The sequence below is a fragment of the Besnoitia besnoiti genome, chromosome III (assembly GCF_002563875.1).
Source record: "Besnoitia besnoiti strain Bb-Ger1 chromosome III, whole genome shotgun sequence".
In the NCBI taxonomy this organism is placed as follows: domain Eukaryota; phylum Apicomplexa; class Conoidasida; order Eucoccidiorida; family Sarcocystidae; genus Besnoitia; species Besnoitia besnoiti.
In genome coordinates this window covers 1,287,102-1,310,395 of record NC_042358.1, presented here as the reverse complement: position 1 = coordinate 1,310,395, position 23,294 = coordinate 1,287,102, and the positions used below count along the sequence as shown (strand labels likewise).

Below are 23,294 nucleotides of genomic sequence, written 5' to 3'. Positions count from 1 at the left end.
ATGGTGCAAAGCAAGCGCCGCAGCAGCTGCTCCGAGCAGCCCGACGCGAAGAAGCACTCGCCCGGAAAGGTCGAGTTGAGCGCCGACGATGAGCTCTGCGTCAACACCATCCGCTGCCTCGGCGCAGACCTCCCGACAGTGCGTTGTTTGCGCCATGCCTGCGGACACGATGCTGCCTCTGCTCTCTCGATATGCACAGACCATATACATATACCTTGAGTTCACGCCTAGGTATATATATATGTGTGTGTGTGGGTGGATAGATCGATTCACTTATGCGGGTGTATAAATGTATGTGTGGTCACTAATCTCGGGGGTGCGTATCTCCACCTACTGCTGTGCGGGAGCGCCGCGTTCTCTTCGCCCTCGCTGCTGCGGAAGGCAGCGAAGTCGGGCGCCGCGCTGGAGAGACAGGCAGGCCGGCGGCGGTCGTCTCGCCGAGCTGTTTGGCTGCAGGAAAGAGTCCGGCTCTCGACTTGTGGGGAGTGTGCGCGTGTATGACTCGCAGCCATGTTCATCTCATCTGCCGTTTTTCGTTTGCTTTCCAGATCGCCAACAGCGGGCACCCCGGCGCGCCGATGGGCATGGCCCCGATGGCGCATGCACTCTGGGGGCATGTGATGCGATTTTCCGGCAAGCATCCGCGGTGGTTCAACCGCGACCGCTTCGTCCTCTCCAACGGCCACGCGTGCGCTCTACTGTACTCCATGCTCCATTTGACCGGTAGGCGCTTCCTCTTTCCCGTTTTTTCCGCTCGCGGCTTAGGCTCAGACTCACGGGGTCGTCGTCTGGCCGCAACGGCTCTTGCCTTGCGTCTCTCTCTCGGCGCGCCTTCTTGCAGTGAGACCTGCGATGGGCTTGCTGGTCTTGCTGATCTACAGGCTATGACATGAGCATCGAGGACCTGCGCAACTTCCGCCAGCTCGACAGCAAGACGCCAGGCCATCCCGAAGTCCACTACGCCGGCGGCATCGAAACCACCACGGGTGAGACGCGAACGAAAAAAAAGCCCAGAGTCCTCTAGATACGTATATATAGAGATAGACAAATATATATATATATATATGTCTATGTATATATGGCGTAGATATGTATGTATAGATCCGGATATATATTTATACAGGTATAGCTATATAAAGATATATATATATATATATGTATATGGATCCATACAGATGTAAAAAAGCACACACAAATATATAGATATCGACAGACATCGATGTGTGTATTACCTGTGCACCGCCGGCGAATACAGAAGTGTGACAGACGACTGTGTCCGTTGTGTGCCTGTACGTTGCCGCTGAACTCGTGGAAGTTTTAAATGCGCAGAATTGAAGCGGGAAGCCCGTAGAGGCCGCGTGGACATGAGGTCTTTTGTGTTTTTCGTCGCGTTCAGGTCCGCTGGGGCAGGGTATCAGCAACGCCGTGGGCATGGCGATCGGTACACACCACATGGCTGCCAAGTACAACAAGCCGAACTTTCCGCTCTTCGACAGCCACGTCTTCGTTTTCTGCGGCGACGGCTGCCTGGAGGAAGGTGAGGCGCGCAGGACCCTCGAGTCCTCGCATCAAAGCGGAAAGAGGAAGTCCCTATTTCTCTCGTCTCTGCGGGCGCGCCATTCGTTCCAAGGGGCAAGCTTGCGTCGAGCACGAAAACGCGACGAAGCTGGAAAACCGGAGGGGCGGGTCGCAGACGCGGACAGCGGGGTTAGGGGAATGAACTGGGGAGAGAAAAATCAAAAAAATCCAAAAAAATCCCCCACACACGTTCAGTCTTCGCGCCAGCAGCTGGTGGCACCAGCGCACCGGCTTCTTTTCATCGCATCAGAGGAGTGTGTTGCTCCAGGCATCTCGAGCGAGGCCTGCTCGTTGGCCGGACACCTGGGGCTGTATCGGTTGATTGTGCTCTACGACGACAACAACATCACGATTGACGGCACCGTGGATCTCGCCTCCTCGGAGAAAGTCCAGCAGCGCTTCAAGGCCTGCGACTGGCATGTCGATGTGGTTCAAGACGGCAACCGCGACTTGAAGGCGCTGATTCGCGTGAGACATGCGCGTGCGCGCCGCTCGTCGCATGCAGCTAGCCAGCATTGGTCCAGCTAGCGCCGACTCTGGGGGCGGCATGTTGCTCAGCTCTGAGGTGCGACGGGTGGCGGTGTCAAGTCGCACTCCGTGAAAAAGCGGCATGGGCGTAACTTGCGATCCTTGCTCTCTCATCTTCCGCGTCTAGCCGTGCACAGCTGCCACTTTATCGCCCTCTAGACGCTGGATTTCTCACACACATGTTAAGACGCATTCATACATAAATATACATACATACGGGCATACATACATACGTACACGCGTACGCATACAAACATATATATATATATATATATATATATATATGCGTATGAGAGTCGGGTAGATGTATTTCTGCATTTCGTGGATGCCTTGGCGGCGGTTTGGTGATTGTGAAGGTAGAGACTCACGCGCGTAGAGGCTTGCTGCGCTTGTCAGGCCATGGAGGATGCGAAGAAGCGCACAGACAAGCCGACGCTGATCTGCGTGCGCACGACGATCGGCTTCCTGTCCAGCAAAGAAGGAACGGCGAAGGTTCACGGCTCGCCCCTCTCTGAAGACGACCTCCGCAGCGTGAAGGAGAAGTGCGGCCTCAACCCCGACGAAAAGCTTCAAATCCCTGAAGCCGTTCGCACGGTTCGCGAGACACACAGCATACGCGTGCAAGTGTATAAGGCGTTTGGTTGCTTTGCGGAAACCTAAACCCGCCACATCTGCGTCCCTTAAGACAGCGCCCAGTTTCCACTCAAAGACTTTGCGTATCTGCAGAGGCGGCTTCACATATTTCTCGTCATACATGTAATCATTTATGTGCACGCATGCGTGTCCAGAAGGTCTGTCTGTCTACATACTTGAATATATATTTTTTTTTATTTATACATATAAATTTGTCTATGTTTTAGAATGTTGGGATGTGGACGTGGATGTATGTGTGTGTGTGCGGGTCGTGTGCGTGTGCAGTTTTACGACAACGTGATTGCGAAGGGCGAGAAGGCGGTCGACGAGTGGAACAAGATGTTCGAGGAGTACAAGAAGGCGTTCCCGGCGGAGGGCAGGGAAATCGAGCGGATGTTCAGCCGCGAGGTTCGCGCGGAAGTCTTCGAGGAGCTGCGGAAACTGGGCGAGATGGCGAAGGAGAAGGCCGACTCGACGCGCGCGCACTCGGGTCGCATGCTGAACGGCATCAAGGACTTGATGCCCGAGCTGGTAAGAAAAAACGCGGCTCACCTCGACGCGGGGTGCGCGCGCCTCCCCTGCCCCCTCGCAAGCTCGCAGTCGGGGTCGCTCCCAGCGCTCGACGCCTGCGTGAATTTTTCTGCTTTTTTGCAGATTGGGGGGAGCGCGGACCTGACGGGGTCGAACTGCACAGAGCTGCATGAGCAGCCGCTGCAGGCGAGTCACCACGCGGGCCGCCAGCTGCACTTTGGCGTCCGCGAGCACGCGATGGTGGCGATCTGCAACGGGCTGTACCACTTTGGATGCTTCCGGCCCTTCGGCGCGACCTTTTTGAACTTTGTGACCTACGCGTGGGGTGCAACGCGCCTCTCTGCGCTCGCCAAGTGCGGCATCCTCCTCGTCGCCACCCACGACTCGATCGAACTCGGCCAAGACGGCCCCACTCACCAGCCGATCGAAGTCCTCCCGCTCTGCCGCGCGACGCCGAACCTCGTCGCCGTCCGCCCTGCAGGTGAGCAGACCAATCCTAAAGTCCTGAAGTCAGAAGCGACAGCCGAGAGGCGCAGACACGAGCAGCGCTTCGACGCCCGCGGAGAGCGAGAGGGGGAAAGAGAGCGAAGGAGAGCAAGATGGAGACAGAAAGAGACAGAGAGACAGAGGGTCCGGGGTTGAGCTGGAGCGCGAGACGGAAGAGGAACACAGTCGACTCGACTGTGTTGGTCTGCAGGGGGGGGGCGGGGGGTGGAAAGGTGGGAAAGGGCTGGAGGCTGGGGCCGGAGGCGAGCGCGGGCGTCGGACGCCGTGTCTGTTTCTTCTGATGTTTTTCTTTTCTCGGTTTTTCGATTTCCAGACGGCACCGAAGTCGCGGGCGCCTACGCGGTCTGGCTGCGCGACGAGCTCAAGCGCGTGACGCTGCTGTCGCTCTGCCGCAGCTCCGTGCCGGTCCTCGAGGGCAGTTCTTTCGACGGGGTCGCCAAGGGTGCCTACATCTTGAAGGAGTTTGAGAACAATGGAAAGAAAAAGGTACTTGAAAATCACGCTGCCCAGACTATCATTTCTGTATGTTCTGTGTCTTTGCGCGTGTGGCCTTGGCGGGGGTCGTGTGCACGCAGATGTGCGCCAGTGTGGGTGTACCTTAACTGGTCGCCATGTTTAGTCTTTCGGGAGTCTCTGTGAATCGAAGACCTGATGTGCATGCGCCGAGACGTGTGCAGACCGGTGGAGGAGGAGGGGGCTACCCGGCGACGCACGCAGACGTCGAGATAGAGTGTCTGGGCGGAGCCGCCGCGGTGCAGCGTGACGATTTTTTCCCTTCTGCTTTTCCGCTTCGCGCTCGCCTCTTTCTTTAGGTCATCATCGCCGGCAGCGGCAGCGAAGTTCATTTCTGCGTCGCAGCCCGCAAAATCTTGCTGGAAAAGGGCGCCTGGGACGTGCGCGTCGTGTCGATGCCCTGCTGGACTCTCTTCGATGAGCAGCCTGCGGAGTACAGAAACCGAGTTCTCTGTCTCGCAGACCGCAGAAAGGGCGATGTCGTTACTGCCTATGTCGAGGCCGCCTCGCCCTTCGGTGAGTGATACGCGTACCATGTACTCGAGCCATTTTTGTCGCATAAGACATATACATACTATTTGTTGGCGTATTCATGGGGATGTTCAGCGTGCTTAGCCCGGTTTCCGCCGTCAGGCACATGCTCCACCTCTGTGTGCATAAATGTATGGGTGTGTTCGAATTTGAGTGCCTGGCTGTAGGCTTACGCTGGCCTGCTGACCGGGTGCTTTCCGTGTGTCGCGACGAGCATTCAGCACGCAGCTGAGCGGGTGCGAGAGAGTGTTTTGCATGTGGAGTTGTGCATTTTGTCCGGTTTTTTTTTCTCCAGGCTGGGACAAGTACTTTGACGTTCACGTCGGCATCCCGACTTTTGGCAACAGCGCGCCGGGCAAGGTCCTCTACGCCCACTTTGGCTTCAATCCCGAGGCGATTGCGCAGAAAATCGAGACGTTCAAGCCTCTCGTTTGAGCGCAGGCGACGGACCGCCCCGCGAAAGCGCGAGGCGCAGCACGTGAGCAGCAGAGCGCCAAGAGTTGCTTTGTGGGACTGCGTGCGTGGGGGCCGTGTGTGTCTGCGGCCGCCCGGTCTCGCCCGTGTCTGTGTTGAGCGCGCTGGCGTCTTGGAGCTTGGGAGCAGAGAGGAAAAGCAGCGAAAAAAACAGACTTTGTCGTGAAGCTCACCCAAAACGAAAGCGCGAGGCGCCATGTCGTCGAGCACAGACCCTCAGAGAGCGGAAGGAAAAGAGCCCTCCTAATCGCGAGGCCATTTGTGCGCCGCTGGGGTCTTCCAGTGGCGGCTCTCAGCCTTCCGTCTAAAGTAGAAACTTGCCTCTCCACCTCGCTACCCACCGCGCGCCGCTCCGCTGCGGCACTGTGACCTGTGTCTCTGCTGCACTCACCCTGCCCCCCCCCCCCCCCCGCCCCCCCCCCCCGCCGCCTCTCCTATCGATGCGGAGGAGTCTGTGGGGCTCCCCGCGCGCTTGACGCCAGAGGCGGCTGCAGGTCCTGTCGTTCTTTCCTCTGCGTGTCGAGCTGCCTCTGAAAACGCTCTTTGGGCGAATTCGTCCCTCGCTTGCGTTTTTTCTTCTCCCTCGCGCGCCTGTGGCGGCGCTCTGAGGCTCGCCCGCAGAGCGAGAGGCCAGTGCAGAAAGTACCATGACGCAGAGCGTTGGGGGACAGCAGCGCCAGCGCAGAGAGGAGGCAGGCAGACAGTTTGCGCCGACGAAATAACAGATACTCGCGCAAGGAACGACAGGGAAAGCGAGACGAGCCGCGAGGGGTGACAGGCGTAAAGAAGAAATTTGCAGACGCGAGACGTTCAGGCGCTCCGTTGCATGCGCACATGTAGAAAAAAAGAGGGGCTCTGCCGCGTGAAGGGCCAGACACGACATCGCGCACGCAGACAAGATCTAGTAAAATCAGAATGAAAGGAAGCAAAGGTGAGCGACAGCGTGTAGACTCGTTCCTCCTGTCCTGCGCTAGCGAGGAGAGCTGACGCGAAGCTTCGGTTTTCAAGAACGGACTTTGAAGAAAGCAGCAGTGTAGATGGTATCTGAGTCTTTAGATGATGCACCTTTCCACAGATATGCAGTCGGAAGCCTTGGGCGACGGGGAGTACCGTCGAAAAACACCTTCAGCTTTCACGTATGGTCATTCCTCATTCCCACGCAGGTGTCTTTTCTTATTGGAATTTCCGCAACTGCGTTGAAGACAGGCGCACTCTCCCTTATCTATACGCGTGACGTTCTAGCAGTGAATTGACAGAGAGACAAGGAAACACTACAAACCTGTACAAGCGTATATCTACAAATATATACGAAAAACTCGAAGAAACGCAAACGCTTGAGTGCGTCCACGGATGCCGAAAGCATCCCTGTGTATATACACAGGGAAAAATTCACTTTAAAGAATACGTAACGAGCGTGCGTCTCTGTGTGAGGCGACGAAGGAGGCAGGAAACGCTGACTCAGCTTTAAAACGAATTCTCTTCCTCGTCTCTCCCCGTCGTCTTCCTTACGGGCTCAGGGCCATCTTTTTCCGCACATTGATCTCCCTTTCATTCGGCGCGGTCTCCGTATTCACGCAACTCTCTGTAGCGAGAGGGAGAGATAACTTCATCTATAAGACCATAGCGCACCGCTTCGTGCGCGCTCAGGAACATCCCGTTTTCACAATCTCGCTGAATGTCGCTTTCTGTCTTTCCCCTCGTCATTTCTCTCATCGCATCGCCTGGCGGCGCGTCTGCGCGGTGCCCTCTGGCGCATGCAGTCCGCTCCCCCCCGCCAGCCATCTGAAGCCTCACATCACTCGAGAAACCGGCTTCTTCCTCCTTGTCGATGCCTTCACGAGTTTCCTCTCCCGTTGCGTCCTTATCTCCCTCCTCTGTTCCTCGCGGCGGGCGCCTGTTGCAAAATGCGGCGAGGCGTCTGTACGACAGACGCTGCACGGCGTCGACCTCCGCGGTCTCCTGCTCGATCTCTTCCGCTTGGCCCTCGAGGCGGCCTGACGAAAAACATGGTGCAAACAGGCGCGAATTCGAAGGCGATGCACTCCTGCGCATGCAAAAAACATGCATATAAATATATATATATATATATATATATACATATATGATCCGATGCACACGGGAAACCCCTCGACGACAGACGTGCCTGTCGAGAAGCGCGTCGCGGTCCGCGCAGACAGTTCACGTGCGTTGAAAACAAAAAATCTCCTCGTCGATGCAAAAGCGACGAGCATCAAACAAGGTCCATTTACCTTCAATTTGCCTCAGAGAAATCCGCGCCAAGGGGAAAGCTCGGCGGCGCCCTGGAGTGCCCGCCGCGAGAAGCAGAGCTGCGACACCGGCGGCCTGCCCCAGGCACGTCGTGTGAACTTCATACGGCAGCGTCTGAAAGAGATCTAAAAGCGCCAACGCTGAAAGCACACATAACAACACATCCATACATACATATGTATGCATGCGCGCAGCTTCGAATACATATATATATACTATATATGTAATATACGTGTGAAAATCCGCTGTATCGCGCGCGGGCGCGAGAAACCCCTCTGCAGAGAGAACTCAGTCGGCAGGACTGAAGAGCAAAGCAGCAGACACGCATCGGCTCATCAGAACAAGCGTCGCGTCCGGTTTAGCCACATGCCAATAGAAGTGTATAAAACATATATATATATATATATATATATATATATATATGTATGTACCTGACTGAGTATACATATAAGAGTCGGGTCGCATCGTGAGTTCACACGTTTCGAGAAAGTCGTTTTAGTTTTCCTCTCACCTCCAGTCACGGATCCGCCTGGGCAGTTGACTAGCAGCTCCACGGGAGGCCTTGCGAGCACATTTTCGCCTTCTTCGCGTCGCTCCTCTCCCCTGTTCGACGCCAACGACGCAGGGCGCTGGGGCCCGTGCAAGCGAGGGGATTGCGGAAAGATCGAGGCGAGGAATGGCGTGGATTCTGCGTCGCATATCGCCTGCCCGCCGCTGCGAAAGGCGTCACCGCAACGGCACGATGCAAACTGTCCACGCTCCGCGACACTCAGCGCACTCGGCGCCGCGCCTGCAAGGAGCAGCAGCTGCGCGCAGAGAGACGCCGCGAGGGCGTCTGTCAGGGGCGCTAGCAAGAAGAGGACGCGGCGTCGGAGGAAAAAGGACGGCAGATCGAGCTGCGCAGCCGCCGCCGAGGCCACAGCGCCTGTCTGCAGGAAGCAGACACGCCGCAGACGAAGCGCAATGGAAGATGAAAAAAAAGAAGCCTCGTGACGCGCGTTGAGATTACGCGAAGAAAAGCAGAAGCCCGCGGACAACGGCGAAACCACAAAGCATCTACACCACCGGATGTGCATGCGCGGACGCTATACGCTCCATATGCATACATTTATATATGACTATATAGATATATGTCTATATATATGTATAACAGTACGGAAACACGAACAGGCGCGTATGCGTCTGATAAGTGGGGAAGCGGCTCATCGCATAGGCAGCTCTGCAGCGATCCGCGTCGCTCGTTGCGCATCGAGAAACTCGTGGTCGCTGAGGAGATGCATCCCGCAACGCGAGCTGAGACGCACCGGCTCTGTATCACTGTATGGCGAGATGCGCCCTGGGGTGTAAATACACCCCACCGCTTCAGCGTCCGCCATCCCAAGGCGCGATCGGCGTTCGCGCGGTTCAGCGAGAGGAAGGAGAGGGAGAACGGGATGCGAGTTCCACACGATTTTTTGGTCACGCTGGCTCGCGGCGAAGCGCCGCAGCGCCCGTTCTTGTCGCCCCCGCCATCTGGTCGAAGACAGGACGCAGGACGAAGGAGGGCCTCGCCACGCACCAGGGCTGCAGGGGAAACCGCGCGTGAGCGGAGAAGCGGAGAAACAAGGAAGCACGAAAGCCGTGGAGAGACGCGGCACGGCAGACAGAGGGAAGGCTGGGCGCAGAGGGGAGCGGGCAGCAGACGAGAGCCGCGAACAAGAGGGAAGGGTAGAAAAGAGGGCAACGCAGAGCAGCAGCGGCGGAAGGAAGGCCATCCGATGACGACCCGTCATCCTGGCGCCGCCCCCGCGGCCTCGCGGCTGCGCCGTCGCCAGCAGAGAAGATGCCGAAAGCCGAAGGAGGAATTTTGAACGGCAGAGAGGCGAAGAGAACGAGTGCCGCAGAGGCGGACGAAGAGCGAGGAGGCGAGACACATGCAACGGCGCGAGCCGGAAAGAAAAGCAAGCGAAGAAGAGATAAGGGTCTGCGCCGAGGCGTCGACACAAGCGCACCTGCTGCAGAGGGCAATCAAGAGAGAGAAAATGAACAGATGTCGTCGAGGATAGAAGTGACAGAGTCAAGAAAACGCAGCGTACGGGGTCGCCAGGCGGACCGCGAGAGAGAGGGCGAGGGAGGGCGGGGCGAGAGAAACGGATGACCGCTCCGTAGACAGCCGAAAAAGCAACCGACGAAGGCAGCGAAAACATGAGAGACTCCCATCGAAGGAAAGGAAACTGTGAGAGAGTCGAGAAGCAGAAAGAAGGGCAGTAAACGCGAAAGCCGACGAGATCTCGGCTCGCGTGTGGCGCATGTATGTGCCTGTGGAAAACCGGGCGACGAGCGAGAGGACGCGTGCATGTTGAACCACTTTCGCGAAACCTCGGCTTTTTACCGGATTTTTCTCGAGAAAAGATCTCGTCAAATGTCTGTCTTTTTCCCGCCGCTCGCTTTCGTGGGCGCCGCGTCGTCGTTTCTGCTTTGCTCGTCTCCTTTTCCCCGTTTCTCTGATTTCCTGGCGCGCGTCCAGCCCGCACCGCCTGCGGCGCGAGCCGCCCGGTCGCGCGATCGAAGAAGACCGCGACAAAAGACTCTTTTCGAGTCGTTTTTTCTTTTTCCGCCTTTCCCGACGCAGAGGCCGCATTGTGCGCCTCCCAGCCTTGCTCAAGCGAAGCAAGCTGAGCGCGACGCTGCCGCACTCGCGACAAAGGTGCGACGGCGACAAGCAGAGAGGGCCTCCCGAGGCTGCAGAGAGAGGGGGAGGCAGAGAGACGCTGGAGAGGAAAGAGGAGGAGCGGCGGAGCCTCAGTTGAGACGCCTTCGCCCCCGAGAGGGATAAAAAGCCTAAACACCAGAAGAGAGGAGGTGCCTAGGCCTAGCGCACTTTGCAGCCGCGCGCAGATGCGAGGATCGCGGCCGCAGCGGAGGGCGAGGGCATCGGAGGGCGAGGGCATCTCTCTGCTTTCTCTCCTCCTCTCTGTCTGCACTTCTCGGTGGTTCTTTGCGGCCTCGGACTTCACTCCCTGGGAGCCTTTCTGTCGTTCCTCGCTGCTCTAGCTCCCGGTCTTCCTGAGTGTCTTTTTTACTTGTTTTCTTTCCTGAGGTACCGTTTCTTGCTCGGCAGCTCGAGCTGTCTTAATCTCCTCTCTCCAGTTCTCTCCCCCTCCTCTGGTTTCTTTTCTCCTATTGTCTCACAGGGGCGTCCGCTTCGCTGAGTTGTTTTCGTCTTTTCTCTCCTTCGCTGTCTCTTGCTGGTGCTCCAGCGCGCCCGCATCGTTCGCCCTGTTGTTTTTCTTCGTCTTTTTTCTGGATAAGCCTCGCTTCGTTGTCTCCTCTCCGCGTTTGTCAGTCTCTCATGCGTGGAGTGTTTCTTCCCCCCCGTTGTTTCGCGCCCCGCTGTCGTTCTGCGTCGCTCGGATCTTCATTCCGTCGCTATTGTCTCCCAGCTGCCTCGTTGCGTCGAGCTGCACGTCTCTGAGAGAGGATTCTCGATCCGCTTTCGCTGGTGCAGACGCTGCTCCGAGCCCCTCGGCTTCGGCTTCCGCAGCATTTCCTCCCTTTCGCGGCGCTGCCAAGCCGCCTGTCTTCCTCCGCGCTGCGGGCGCGTGCACGTCCGTCCCTTCGAGACCGGCCTCTGCTCGCCGCGCCTGCCCCCGCGCGAGCGGCATCGTGTCGTCTCTTTCTCTCTCTACCTATCTCTCTCTCTTCCCGCCCGCCCTGCCTTCTTCGATCGCGTATGCGTCTCTTTTGATTTTTTCTGCATCATGAAGCGGATGTCAGCCTCGGGGGGCGTCTCGGCGCGGGGCGGGACGAGCGGGTCGCGCGCAGGCGCTGCGCCTGAACGCGCGGCTGCGCCGCTGCCGCACGCGCCGATTTCGAAGGGAGGCGCGAAGGCGGTGGGGAAGGGCAATGGCGTCAAGGCGGGCGGCGCAGGCAACTGCAAAGGCAAAAAGGGCGGCAAGCAGATCAGCAGCGCCCGCATGAGCGACTCCTACGTCGTCTCCGTAAGCGACAAAGAAAAAACAAAACTCTTCGTCTTGCCAACTCGCGGCGCGGCGATCTTTTCTTGTCTGCGGGAGCCTCCCTCAGGGGCGGGCATCAGTCTCTTTCCACGCCCGTACCTCCTGCGCGTCTCCTCCGCTCTCGCTCGGTCCTCTCTCAGTTGTTTTATCTCTATCTCTTTTTTTTATTTCTTTTTCACGTGCCCTGCTTTGTGTCGATTCTTCTGCGGCATGTGCGCCTCACCAGGGCAGTTTCGTTCCGCTTTTTTTCTGTTCAGTTCCCCAACGCTCTCCCGGTCAAGCAGGTCATCTGGGCGCGTGACTCTCTCGCGGGAGTCTGGCGGCTGTGCTCCATCGTCCACGCGCGGTGAGTGCTGCAGCGCCGGTCCTGCGAGCTTAAAGTTTCAGAGTCGTGCACGTCGAATCGCGAAGCTGCCCGCGTGCCGGCTGCCAGGAAAGCTATGAAAAAGCGCGGAAGAATAGTCTTTTTCAGCTGCGCATTGCCGCCCGCTCCGCGCCCTCCCGTGTCTTCACTTGCGCCGCCAGAAAGCAAACCGCTGGGGAGACACGCGTTTGCCTACACGAGGGAAGGAAAGTGTGTTTAAAAGTTTGCAGCGAGTCTGGCTTCCAGGGGCGGGCGCGCCCTCTGTTCGCCGGCCTATATATCATTTTTTTCGGATTTTCCCGAATTTTCCTTCTTGTGCATGCAGAACAAGGACGTCGCGGCCCCCAGAGCGCTCGTCCGCCGCGCCCGACCCGACATCGCAGGCCGCGGGTCCTTCTCCCGACGACTACGACTACTACGTGCATTTTCTCGGTTTCGACAGACGGTGCGTCTCCGTCTCCGGTCTCCTCTGCTCCGCTGAGAGTCGTCTTTGTGGAAGCAAACCTCGGTAACTCCGGGGTTGCGCAGCCTCGCGCGCGCAGGCTCTGCTTCGCTGCAGCGCAGAGCAGCACGAAGGGTGGAAAAAAAGTGGACCCGCGCGGCCGTGTGGCTGTCTGTCACCGCTGGGGCCTCGGATGACTCTCGGCGCCACCAGCGCCGGCTCTGTTGCCGTGTAGCTCGTGCGACTCGACGTTTCGCAGGAAACTGTTTTTCTGCTTTGCCTCCAGGTTGGATCAGTGGAAAGCTTGGGAAGAAATTCGCGAAAATGAAGCCGACTTGCCGCCGGACGAGCCGAGCGTCAAGGAAGTCCCAGACTCCAGCGACGACGAGCATGCAGGTCCGGAAAGTGGCAAGGAGAGTTAAAGAAGAATTGGACTTTTTAGGGTGCCCTGGCCTCGCGGCGGAAGAGAAACAGAGGGGACAGACGAACGACCGGCCGTGCAGGCCTCTCACGCGCCAGTGTGCGGGCTGCGGTCGCACAGAATAACGGTGGCGTGCACCGCTCACATATGTACACATGTTTGCATTTATCTCTGCGTGTGTTTGCTCTCTGTCTGTTTCGGTGCGGCTGTTTCGGCTGTAACTACACCTGCATATTCAGCGGACCAGCAGGCCTGTCTGCGTACATACGGGGCAGCAGGAGCGGATACTCCTACGGCGATGCATCCATAGAAAATAGATAAAGTGGTCAGTAGAGAGAGGTAGAGATATACCTATGGATTGATGGATATATAGATGAGTAGAGTGAGAGAGACAGACACAGATACAGTTATAGATACGCGTCTAGAAATATGTTTTTGTCTGTGATAAGGGTCGTGTATGGTGGCGTGTTTGTTTCGGATTTTTACGTTGGTGGGTCGCCCCAGAGAGCGCGAGGCGGGCGGGAAGGTTGGTCCTCAGGCGCTGCGTTTTTTTGAACTGTTGTTCGCCAGGCATGGATGAAGAGTATCTGCGCGAGCACGAGGAGGCGACAAAGGTGAAAAGCATTAACAAAATCCGCATGGGAAGATACAGCGTCGACACGTGGTACTTCTCGCCCTATCCGAAGCTCTTTCAAAATGTCCACACTCTGCACATCTGCGAGTTCTGCCTCACCTTCTTCCGGTGAGACCTTGCCTTCAAGAGGGGGGTTGAGAGGCGAGCGGGGCCTTGGGGGAGAGACAAGGGGCTTCCGGTCTTCTGTTTTGAGCGCATGACTGCCGCGTCGAGAGGCGTTGGATGTGCAGTGTTGTGCACAGTTTCTTCTGTCGCGTTTATGTGTCTTTCTGTTCAGGGAGGAAACAGAGCTCCAGCGCCATACGCGGCTCTGCGAATGCCGACATCCGCCGGGGAACGAAATATACAGGTAGGCATGCGGCTTTCGTTTTTCCTTCACTCCCGTCTCGCGTGGTTTCGTAGGGGTCGCTCTTCTCGTTCTTCGCGCGGCTCTGTAGCCTGGGGACGGGGAATCGCCTTTTCTCTTCACGCGCCGCGCGACTCCCGCCCTCGCTAGAATGGGTCCACCGCGATGCGCTTGCCCTCGCTGACATGGAGTCATCTGGGTGCGTAATTCGACATCGCTGCGATGTTAAGGAGCATAGGAGATGCTCCGCTGCTCAATCGCTTGCCTCGGGAGTTTCCACTGCGCGGCTGCAGCTCCTCTTCCTCCGTGTCCGGATGGTTTCTTTTCAGAGACAAAGACATTGCCATGTTCGAGGTCGACGGGAACCACTGTCGGGTGTACTGCGAGAATCTCTGTTTCCTGTCCAAGCTTTTTCTTGACCACAAAACGCTGAGGTGAGGCCTGACGCGCTGACACGGCGGTGGCGTCTCTGCATGCGGCGCGGGCGCACGCTCTGCAAATAAAACGCGGCCTTTCTCGGTTCAGCGCCTGTGCCTTCAGCCTCGAAGTCCTCTGCTCTCTGCGGTCCCCCAAAGCCGAAACGCTTCTGCGCGGTTGTTCCGGGGCTAAATTAGAGAGCGCGCCCTGCGAAGCGCATTTAACTTTTCTTCGCCCTCAGTTTTTTCTCCCACGGCTTCGAACTGGCCTGCACGTGCCTGCTGGGGCTGTGCTCTGTACAGACACCCCGTCAGCCTTTTCCTCTTCTACGTGATGACGGAGATCGACGAGAAGGGCTACCACATCACAGGGTACTTCTCCAAAGAGAAGTACTCAAAAAACAACGTGTCCTGCATTCTCACGCTCCCTCAGGTGCGGCTGGTAATCGCTCTTGGCGCGCGGCATAGACGCGCACAGAGAGAGAAAGGGGGAGGGAGGGAAACAAGCAGAGACGAAGCAGGCGACGAGGCAGTGAACGGAACTAGGCGTTCTCTGGGGTAGCCTGTTTTGCTGTCGCACTGAAAAAGATATGCTGCACGGACGAATGCGATATACGCATCTCTCTGTATGTATGATGCATGTCGGGGTACTAGGTGGGTGTGGTGTTGATAGTCGTACCTCTCTGTGTGGGCATCTTCCAGCTGACTGGGTGTTTTTCGTGTGCTTCTGCGGTATGCATGCAGCACCAGCGAAAAGGATACGGAAAGTTCCTGATCAACTTTTCCTACGCTCTTTCGCGCGCCGAGAGGAAAGCAGGCACGCCCGAGCGACCGTTGTCTGACCTTGGGAAGGCGTCCTACATTGCCTTCTGGACAGAAGTGATCATTTCCCTCCTCGAAAGAAACGAAGGACGGATTTCTGTGCAGGTAAAGCACAGGCAAACCGCGCGCTCTGAATGCAGAGGGGTTTTGAAATCCGCCGCGCATGTATATGCCTATGTATATTTGCATATATTTAAATGTATATGCATATAGATACATATGTACTTGTATATGTATATATAAATATCTATACATGTACACATACATATACATATATATACACATGCACATATATATAAGCACACATATCTGTGTATGTTGTTGTGGAGTTCTAGGTGGCAGGCAGACGAGGACACAATCGCGGATGTGCATGCAGGCATGATTCGAGACTCGCGTGTTTTTTCTTCGCGTGTAGGGGCGACGATTTTTGAGTGCGTGGGAGGCTGCGATAGCCTCGTCATGTTCGCCTTGTGTCTCCTCTGTGTGAATGTTTAGGATCTTTCACGTTTGACTTGCATCGAGACGGCAGATATTCTTGCGTGTCTGGAACACCACGGCGTGCTCAAGAGCAAGGGCGACTGCTCCTTCCTTGTCTTGCCCCAGCAGAAGATCAAATCTCTCAAAGAGGCCGCGGGCCGTCCGTCGCGCGCGGTGAAGGCTGAGGAGCTTCACTGGATCCCGTACGACCGTTTCCTCATGCCCTTCGAGTACAGCCCACAGGCGTAGCCTTCCGGCCGCAGTTCCAACATACACATGCACAGTACCGAAATACGTATATACTTACATACATAGGTGTATAAATATATACATGTATGTGTACGTGCAGTGCGGTTCCTCCGTGCTCGGGTCACGCGCATGCGGAGGAGACTGGCCGCGGATCGAGGACTCTGCACGCGCGACTTCTGCGTGGAGAAAAGGCCTGCGCGCGTGCACAGCGCCGCTCGCTGCGCGCAACCAGAGAGGACGGTCCTCAAGGAGAATGCCGGTTCACGCCTTCACACGTGCATACTCTATGTATGTATACATGTTTGTGTGTATGTGTTTCTCGGAGTGCATGCAGTGTGTATGCGTGAAGTTTTTTAAGTTTGTGGCAGAGCGCGTCGGCGCAGGTGCCTCGCTCCGTCCTGCCCCGTCGTTTTTGTAAGCTGAGCTCTCGCGTTCGTGCAACAAAGCGAGTTCGAGGCGGCACCGCCTGTCTTTGACAAGAGAACTGCGGGAGGGGGGGGAGTCTAAGCAACGTGGATTCCTACGTACGTATATATTTCTCTACGTATGTGCTTGCAGTCCAAGTGGAGGTCTCGGGGCATATGTGTATGTCTATGTACGCTCCCGCGGACGAGCGAAGCATGTGTGCATTCATCTGTGTATATGATTCACGTTCGCTCTGGCTGTGCCAGGTTCATCGCGAGCCGTCCGCGGGCGCGTAGGCCCCGGTGCGTGCCTGGGGGCTCGGCAACGAAGAAAACTCTGTAAAAAACCAACTTTTTCCTGGGAACCCTGGAAAACGCTTTCTCTTCGCGGCCACACCATCTCGTGTATATATATATATATATATATATATATATATACACTGGGCGGCATTTTGGCTTGCCTCTTGCCAGCACGTAGAGTAAAGCGGCCGCAAGAGCGCCTGCAGGGATACACAGGCGCATGCCTGCATGCATGCATCAATATATATATTCATATATACATATATATGTATATCTATAAAGGATTGCGCTTTCCAAGGAAGCGTAACTCTCCAAAGGGTGGAGGCAGCACTCTTGCGTAGACGCCTTCAGATGGGGGCTGAATAAGGAGGCGCGTCTCAGACGCATCGAGCCGGCAAAACGCATGCGAAGTCATCGTCCTGGCATCAGAGCCAAGTTCCCTGCTCACTCGTGAACATACGAAACGCACATCGTCGTGACAAGCAAGCTCGCCCTACCGCCTCGCCTTGTGCCTCGCCTTGTTTCATAAATACAATCAGTGAAAGCTCGTTTGATTTCCATGAACGGAGTTACATATTAGACTATCTTCGCTCCCATGGTATTTAGTAAGTTAACATTGAAACGTATCCAGTGTAAAGTTTGAACGTAATCCAGCTTTAGCTTCTATGTTGCTATGTTAACCAAATAAGTTTCATCGTTGTTGATATTTCCTCCAGCAAGTTCTCTCTGTACGGTTCTCTGAAGGGCCTCGACCCGTGCAGCGAAATTGTCACAACGCGTTGATGTGCTTGTAGGCCACGCCTTCTACAGAGTCGTCAAATTAGAGTGTCATCCCTTTCCGGTGCTGAGGTGCTTGAAGTAAACACACATAAGCATGTAGAGAGTGGCTGCTGCGGACGAGTTCTCAACAGAAGAGGCTGTGCCAGAGCGTGCGGCCTCTGGTCCCCCAACCTCTTGCCACCTCAGAAGCTCATACGGTGACCCTTGCAAACTCTCATGTCGCTCTCTGTGTTTGGCTGCTGGGAAGTCCCGCCTCTGCTCGGCGCGCTGTTTCGCACCGTCCTCGCCGTTTTGCCCAGACACGCGCAAGGAAAAGCCTCGACACACCCGCAGAGAGTGAGTCTGCGGAAGACGGTCGCTCAGCGGCTGCCAGAGATGATCAGCACCTTTTCCGCTGGAAAATGGGGAGGTGCGCCGACTTCATTTCTGTGCGTTCTGCTGGCGTGGTGTGCACCTTATGGGCCGTGTGCATGGCCAAGGAGAGGGAGTCAGGCAAGGGAGACATCGAAATCTGACAGGGCTCGCGGCAAAAACACTGCGGACTGAAGAGAGCCCAGCTGCCACAAGCATGTGCAGCTGAGCAACCCTCTTGTCGTGAGATCGGCGAAGGCATGGTACTCTGTAGGTGTACTCTATATACACATAGACATATTGCTAAGTGCGGAAATTGTTACATGTGTGGGGCCCGCCATTTGGCGCTCAGCTCTGCGAAAAGGTATGGGAGTGTCAGTGCTGGAAGGTCACCTGAGACAGTCTCGGAAGGACGCCAGGGGATAGAGGCATGAGGGCGCACTGAGGATGAAGCTAAAACCACCAGGTACAGAAATGATATGAAACAAGTAGAAGTGAGCAGAGAATTTCCAGGGAAGTGAAGGACGAAACCTGAGGCAGGGAAAGTAGCTTGTGGCTGGTTCTAGCGACACACTGGGAGGGAGCGAAAGACAAACTTGACATGTCTGCGATGATAAAAATGCGTGTCACACTGCATATTTGCACACTGTTTCTAGCATCCACACGCCGAAATACGTTTTTTTCGGTGAGTTAACCCCTCGCGCCAGGTCTCTTCTTTCTCCTCCAAAACTTGAACCAGAAGGGGCCGTCGTAGAGCTCCGGTGTTTTCGCTGCGTTCGCGTCGTTCGCGAGTGTTTTCTTCACCCAAGCGTCTTTTGTCTTCTGGATGGCGCCTTCCGTTCGCTTTCTCTTTTCGAGGTCACAGCACGCCAGAAAAACCGACTTCCTTTCCTTCTTCGCGGGTGAGGCAGTCTCGTGCTGGGCGTCAGATTCGCCTGCGGAAGCGGGCGAGGTCGGCGCAGCAGATGAAAAATTCCTTTCGAGCGAGAAAGGTGAGGCGCGGCGGCGTTGCCCCAAGAGCTCCGACCCGCATGCAGGCAACGGACTGGACGGAGAAGACGAAGGAAAGCGGGCAAGCTTCAGTCCCGGAATGGCGCTCGCTACTCGCGACCGCGAAAGGCAGGAAGCCCCGCGTTCGCTCAGCAGCGTCCACGTGGACATGAGTGCTTGGTCTCGCATGGTTTGGCGTCGTTGGCGCCTTTAGATCTCATCGCCCCTCTGATTCCAGCAGCAAAACGGCAGAGCGTCTCGGCGGTGCCTCGCCGTTTGGTTTGCTGGATGTCTGCGAGGCCGTCGCCACCGCGAGAAGAGGCGGACAGCGACCGCTTCCGCAAATCGCGGACGGCGCCAATGCGCTCTGCCACCCTGCGCCGTGAAGAGACGGAGATCACGCAGCCTGCCAAGGGAGGCAAAGCCCCGGGGAAGTCTCTAGAGCGTCCACACAGACGCACACACGAAGATGCGCATACAGTGTTTACATGTGTTGTGTACTGAGACGCATGCGCAACGCGTGGTACGGCATCAACCTGAGATTTTCTCTGTCGGGAATGTCTTCGCGGGGCCCAGGGGAAGTATGTCTCTTGACACCGTTGACCTTCAGTCACCATCCCGCGGACTGCGCGCCAAAAGTCTACGGGCCACTGTTTTCGCTGTCTTTCAGCTGGAATGAGCTCCTCTGCGTTGGAGCGAAACTCTGTCTTGACCGGAAAAAATTCTGCGATTCCCGCATGCGTGGCCCCGCAAGCTGGCCGCAGGCCCGCGTGCCTCGGTGACCTGGATTTAACTATAAGCCGAGGACCAGGCCAGTGGACAGAAGTTCAGAGTAAGAAACTCTCGAGACATGTGGAACACCATTCCCAGTGGTGATCAAGATCGTACGGAATACCCAGATAATGAACCTTCCACTCACTGCAAATTCGAGTCAAAAAATGTTGTATCGACTTTCGGATCTTCAAAGCTCGAACTTCGGATAGGAGGGCTGAAGTAATGAGATAGTGAGTATTCCCATACACGGAGTGCCGTGGAGACAGTCGCACCACCGTGTCAGTTGTCAATCGGTTTCCTCCACTTTAAAAGCAAAAGTGAGAGGCACGGGGACTCGAAAGCCGCGAGACCCGCGGCACGGCCTAGGAGCGTAATGATCTATGCACGGGGCCTGTCCCCGGAGGCTCACACATCACATTTTTGTGTACGAGCGCAAGGGCCTGCAGCTAAGGCAGCTTTGAAAGTGCTGTTGCCGATTCAAAGACAGCCAGACGAATAAATGAAAGGGCCAACAAGAGGCGAAATCATACATGTCATTCCAGGCGGACATGGGGCCCGGCTGTATCTGCGACAACCCAGGCAGATGCGTGCGGAAGTTCAACTAGCCTCCTGCCGAGCGAAAACGGCCACCGAAGCCTGAACGCTTTGCAAAGGCCATTCCCAGCATCTGCACTCTCGCCTGCATCCGCTCGGCAGAGGCTCGCGTGAGATGCCTGCTCAGGAGAGCGCGCGCCCCCCAGAAGCGAGACTTGCTTGTACTCCGTTTTTCCCACGCAGCTGCCTCAAGGTCTCTCGTGCACGGCAATGGAGGCTGCGCCTTGTTGCCGAGATGTCACCGATACGCCGCGCTAGAGGATCATCTTCATGGGGCTGTTCGATGCACCCTTGGAGCCGGGTATCACCCAATTTCCCCGGAAACGACGAAAAAACGATCCAGCAGCCGGCGACATGTGTGTTCATCCGCCGTGTCGAAAAGAGTTGTACCATCCGTCCTTTGCCGCAGCTGTCGACGGGCACTAAACTCCATGCTTACATACGCTAAGCCGTCGATATTTGTCCACGCGGCTTTGCAAATGGCCTGCAACGCACGCGGGCGAATCCGCGGTATCAGTTGCGGCGCCCGGAAGTGGCTGCAACTCAGGATCTGCAGCCGAAATGGTGGTCTCTACGCGTGAGTTGTTCTGTGAACCGGGCGACAGGAGTCAGCCTGGTTGGTGCATTCGACCTCGCCCGCGACGTAAGTCTATCCTGCGCATGTTTGCCGCGAAAAAAATGGCGTGGATGAAAAGCTCCGCCGCGCTTCGCCAATTGAAGGCCGTAGGAGCGAGACTTGCGTGAGGCAGAATGCGTTGCGGAGGGCCGTGGCCTCTGGGGTAGAAATCCGCGTTGCGTCGTCTCCGGCGTGCTCGGGTTCTCTCCTTCCCCTGGACGCCCGCCGCAGGAAGTCCGCGGCGGGGTGGCGCCCAGCTCGCTCGCACGTGTGCACATCGCGAGGTCGATTCACTCGAAAGCTCTCGACTTCCGCGTGGCTCGCCGGTGAGGCGCTGAGTTTTTTCGTTACGTGTTGGAGAGTGTCAAGCAAGAAGTCCAGTTTGCGAAAGGGGACGAGACGAGGAAAAGAGGGGGCTTGGCTATGCATCTCGCTCGACGCCAGGGTGGGCGGAGCTCACACATAGCGTGGCAATGCAGATGCGCGTGTTGGCGAACGGCTGCATGAGAGCAGCTTGCGCGGTGTTTCGCGAAGAATGCAAGCTGCATGCCACCGTCGACCTTTCAGAGAGGCGCGAGGGGGGGCGGGGCCGGAGGAGTTGGGTCCGAGCTCCGCCGCTGTGGCTGGGTGGCGCGTGAGAGGCGAGGCCGCCGAGCGCGCGCGAAAAGGCGCCGCTCGACGGCGCTTGAGCAGCGCGCTGTATAAGCTGGCAGGGGGGGAACGCCCAATGCGCGAGTCGCGAGACTGCCACCAGTGCTGCTCGCTCTCGATATGCCGAGTCTCCCGAACGCGGGCGGATACACACATCGTCATCCCCGGTACACACGTCCTCTTGTGTTGCGCGTGTTTGCGCACGGAGACCGGCAAGTTGGTATGATCATGTAGACGCGGGGGCGCGCGCGCGTCTTTTGTGGCGAGTTGTCGCGCGTTTTCTTTCCCTTATCAACTATTCTATGGATGCATAGAGATGCGTGTCTGAATGGGTTTCTGTATACATGCATAGAGGCGCCTCTAACTTCACCTCCCTCGCCCCAGGGCACAAGATAATCGGGGGCGCGTGTGTCAAAAAGGAACGACCGAGGAGAGACGTGGGAGGCCGCATAGCGGCGAGCGGAGGCCCATCGTTTTCCTGGGATTTTTTCGTCAAACGCAACGTTTTTCCCGGCGCCTGCCATCAAAGGGAGGCAGCAAAACACGCTGGCGGAGATCTTCGCCGGCACGCCATAACCCTCCTCTACAGTCACACGCTCTTGCGTTTTCGCATCGCGTCCACTTCACAGCTTTGCCTCGAAGTGAGCAAGTAGCCCAGCCCCCCCCCCCCCCTCACTGATTGAGGTTCCGCGTTTTCCAGAGTCTCTGCGCTTTTCGACTGCATCGCGCATAGGTTAACAACGGGGCTTGCGTGTAGGCTTCGATTTGGCACGCAAGGGCTGCTCGATGATCCTCACGTGAGAGGGGAGCAGGGACTGACGCGCTGTTTGTCGCGACTTCCCGCGTTGACCAGCTCGAACCTGACATCCGTTTGCGTTCCTTCCAACCATTCACCTTTGTCACACAGTTCCCTCTATCCCCGTGCAGTCTCCCTTTTTTCCCCCTGCGAGTCGTTGCTCACACGCCCGGTGCGTCAAGAGGCGATGTGTGCTGGCAGCTGCGGTAGCGATCGACTGGAGGCCCGTCGAATAGCTGCTGGGCTGCCTGCGAGCGTCGCCTTGAGCGCATGTGAAGATTTTCCGCGTAGCCTTTTTCCTTTCCCGTCGCCGTGTCCGAATGGTGACTCAACGGCATCCTCGTCCCGGTTTTGCGAACGAGGTGTAAATCTGGCTCTCCAGTGGGCGTGCTAGGGGCTCTTGGCTCGAATTCCAGATCTCCCCGCGACGCAACGCGGACTCCATCCCAAACGAACAGGTACAGCACCACTGTCATTTTGCGTGTTGCCTAACTGGCGTCGAAGAGTCCGCCTCCCCCCGCTCCGCCCCGTCGCTGAGTTCGCTGAGCCTCGAGGTGTCGGTTTTTCCTCTTCCTCGTTCTATCCAATCTGGCTTCCCTGTCCGTTCGTCTGCCGGTTTGCCACTATTCGCCTGGAGAGCAGAGCGGTCGCGAGATGTGACGACGCAGAACAGCGTTTGGTCACAGAACGAGGCTAGGAGTTTTTAGCGCGGTGAGGTGACAGGCGAGAGCTCGTCGCCGCACCTGTTCAGATGTTGATGAGACACAGTCCATTCGGGCAAGTGATGCAATCCGTAGTGCGAAAGCCGTGTGCGAGGGCCCTCTGAGCTGTCTTACGGCGTTCAGTGTCTCGGCGTGTCTCTGCTTCCACGGCGTTGAGGTTCTTATTTGGTGTACGTACAGCGGGGGGAAAAGGTGATTGAGGGCGCTACTTAGCATCTGGTGTTTCGCGTTCAGTTCGTGGGTATTCGCTCCGCGCCCACTTTTTTTGCTGCATTTTTTTTGTGTTCACCGTCTCCCTCTCCTCTGCGAAACTACCCTCTCTCGGATCTTCCCAACCTGTTTTTTCCCCGTTTTTCCGTGGTCGGAGGCGCGAGGCGTTCCCAATGTCACCTGCGGATTGATCGAACCCATCTGCCGTCGCACCCCTGTTCCCCCGAACCCCCCCCCCCTTGCCCACCCTCGGCCCCCAGTGTCTGTATCGTTGGCGTGTTTCAAGTTTTGTGCGCTTCCCGTGCTCCGAAAAACGGGCGACTCGAGCGGTTTCGCCGTACCTGGTGCACAGGTCACTGTAGATACAGCCCGCC

The 23,294-nt window shown here is 56.8% G+C and overlaps 4 protein-coding genes across 4 annotated transcripts; 2 read left to right on the top strand and 2 right to left on the bottom strand.

Annotated features, from left to right (window-relative positions):
- BESB_045000 (transketolase) lies at positions 1-5,256 on the top strand (the record flags this gene model as incomplete). The annotated part of the gene is made up of 11 exons (XM_029362951.1): positions 1-138; positions 549-723; positions 882-986; positions 1,397-1,537; positions 1,847-2,046; positions 2,503-2,700; positions 3,025-3,270; positions 3,394-3,751; positions 4,091-4,263; positions 4,590-4,806; positions 5,117-5,256. 11 exons carry the CDS (start codon positions 1-3, stop codon positions 5,254-5,256), a joined length of 2,091 nt encoding a protein of 696 aa, XP_029220317.1.
- A 1,587-nt stretch (positions 5,257-6,843) lies between these two features.
- BESB_044990 (uncharacterized protein) lies at positions 6,844-9,335 on the bottom strand (the record flags this gene model as incomplete). The annotated part of the gene is made up of 4 exons (XM_029362950.1): positions 6,844-7,289; positions 7,545-7,703; positions 8,075-8,492; positions 8,922-9,335. 4 exons carry the CDS (start codon positions 9,333-9,335, stop codon positions 6,844-6,846), a joined length of 1,437 nt encoding a protein of 478 aa, XP_029220316.1.
- A 1,968-nt stretch (positions 9,336-11,303) lies between these two features.
- BESB_044980 (histone lysine acetyltransferase MYST-A) lies at positions 11,304-15,732 on the top strand (the record flags this gene model as incomplete). Its single annotated transcript, XM_029362949.1, has 10 exons — positions 11,304-11,543; positions 11,819-11,907; positions 12,251-12,370; positions 12,654-12,763; positions 13,359-13,530; positions 13,700-13,771; positions 14,098-14,202; positions 14,488-14,617; positions 14,929-15,111; positions 15,502-15,732. 10 exons carry the CDS (start codon positions 11,304-11,306, stop codon positions 15,730-15,732), a joined length of 1,452 nt encoding a protein of 483 aa, XP_029220315.1.
- A 2,525-nt stretch (positions 15,733-18,257) lies between these two features.
- BESB_044970 (uncharacterized protein) lies at positions 18,258-18,746 on the bottom strand (the record flags this gene model as incomplete). The annotated part of the gene is made up of 1 exon (XM_029362948.1): positions 18,258-18,746. One exon carries the CDS (start codon positions 18,744-18,746, stop codon positions 18,258-18,260), a length of 489 nt encoding a protein of 162 aa, XP_029220314.1.
- Positions 18,747-23,294: the final 4,548 nt, after the last annotated feature.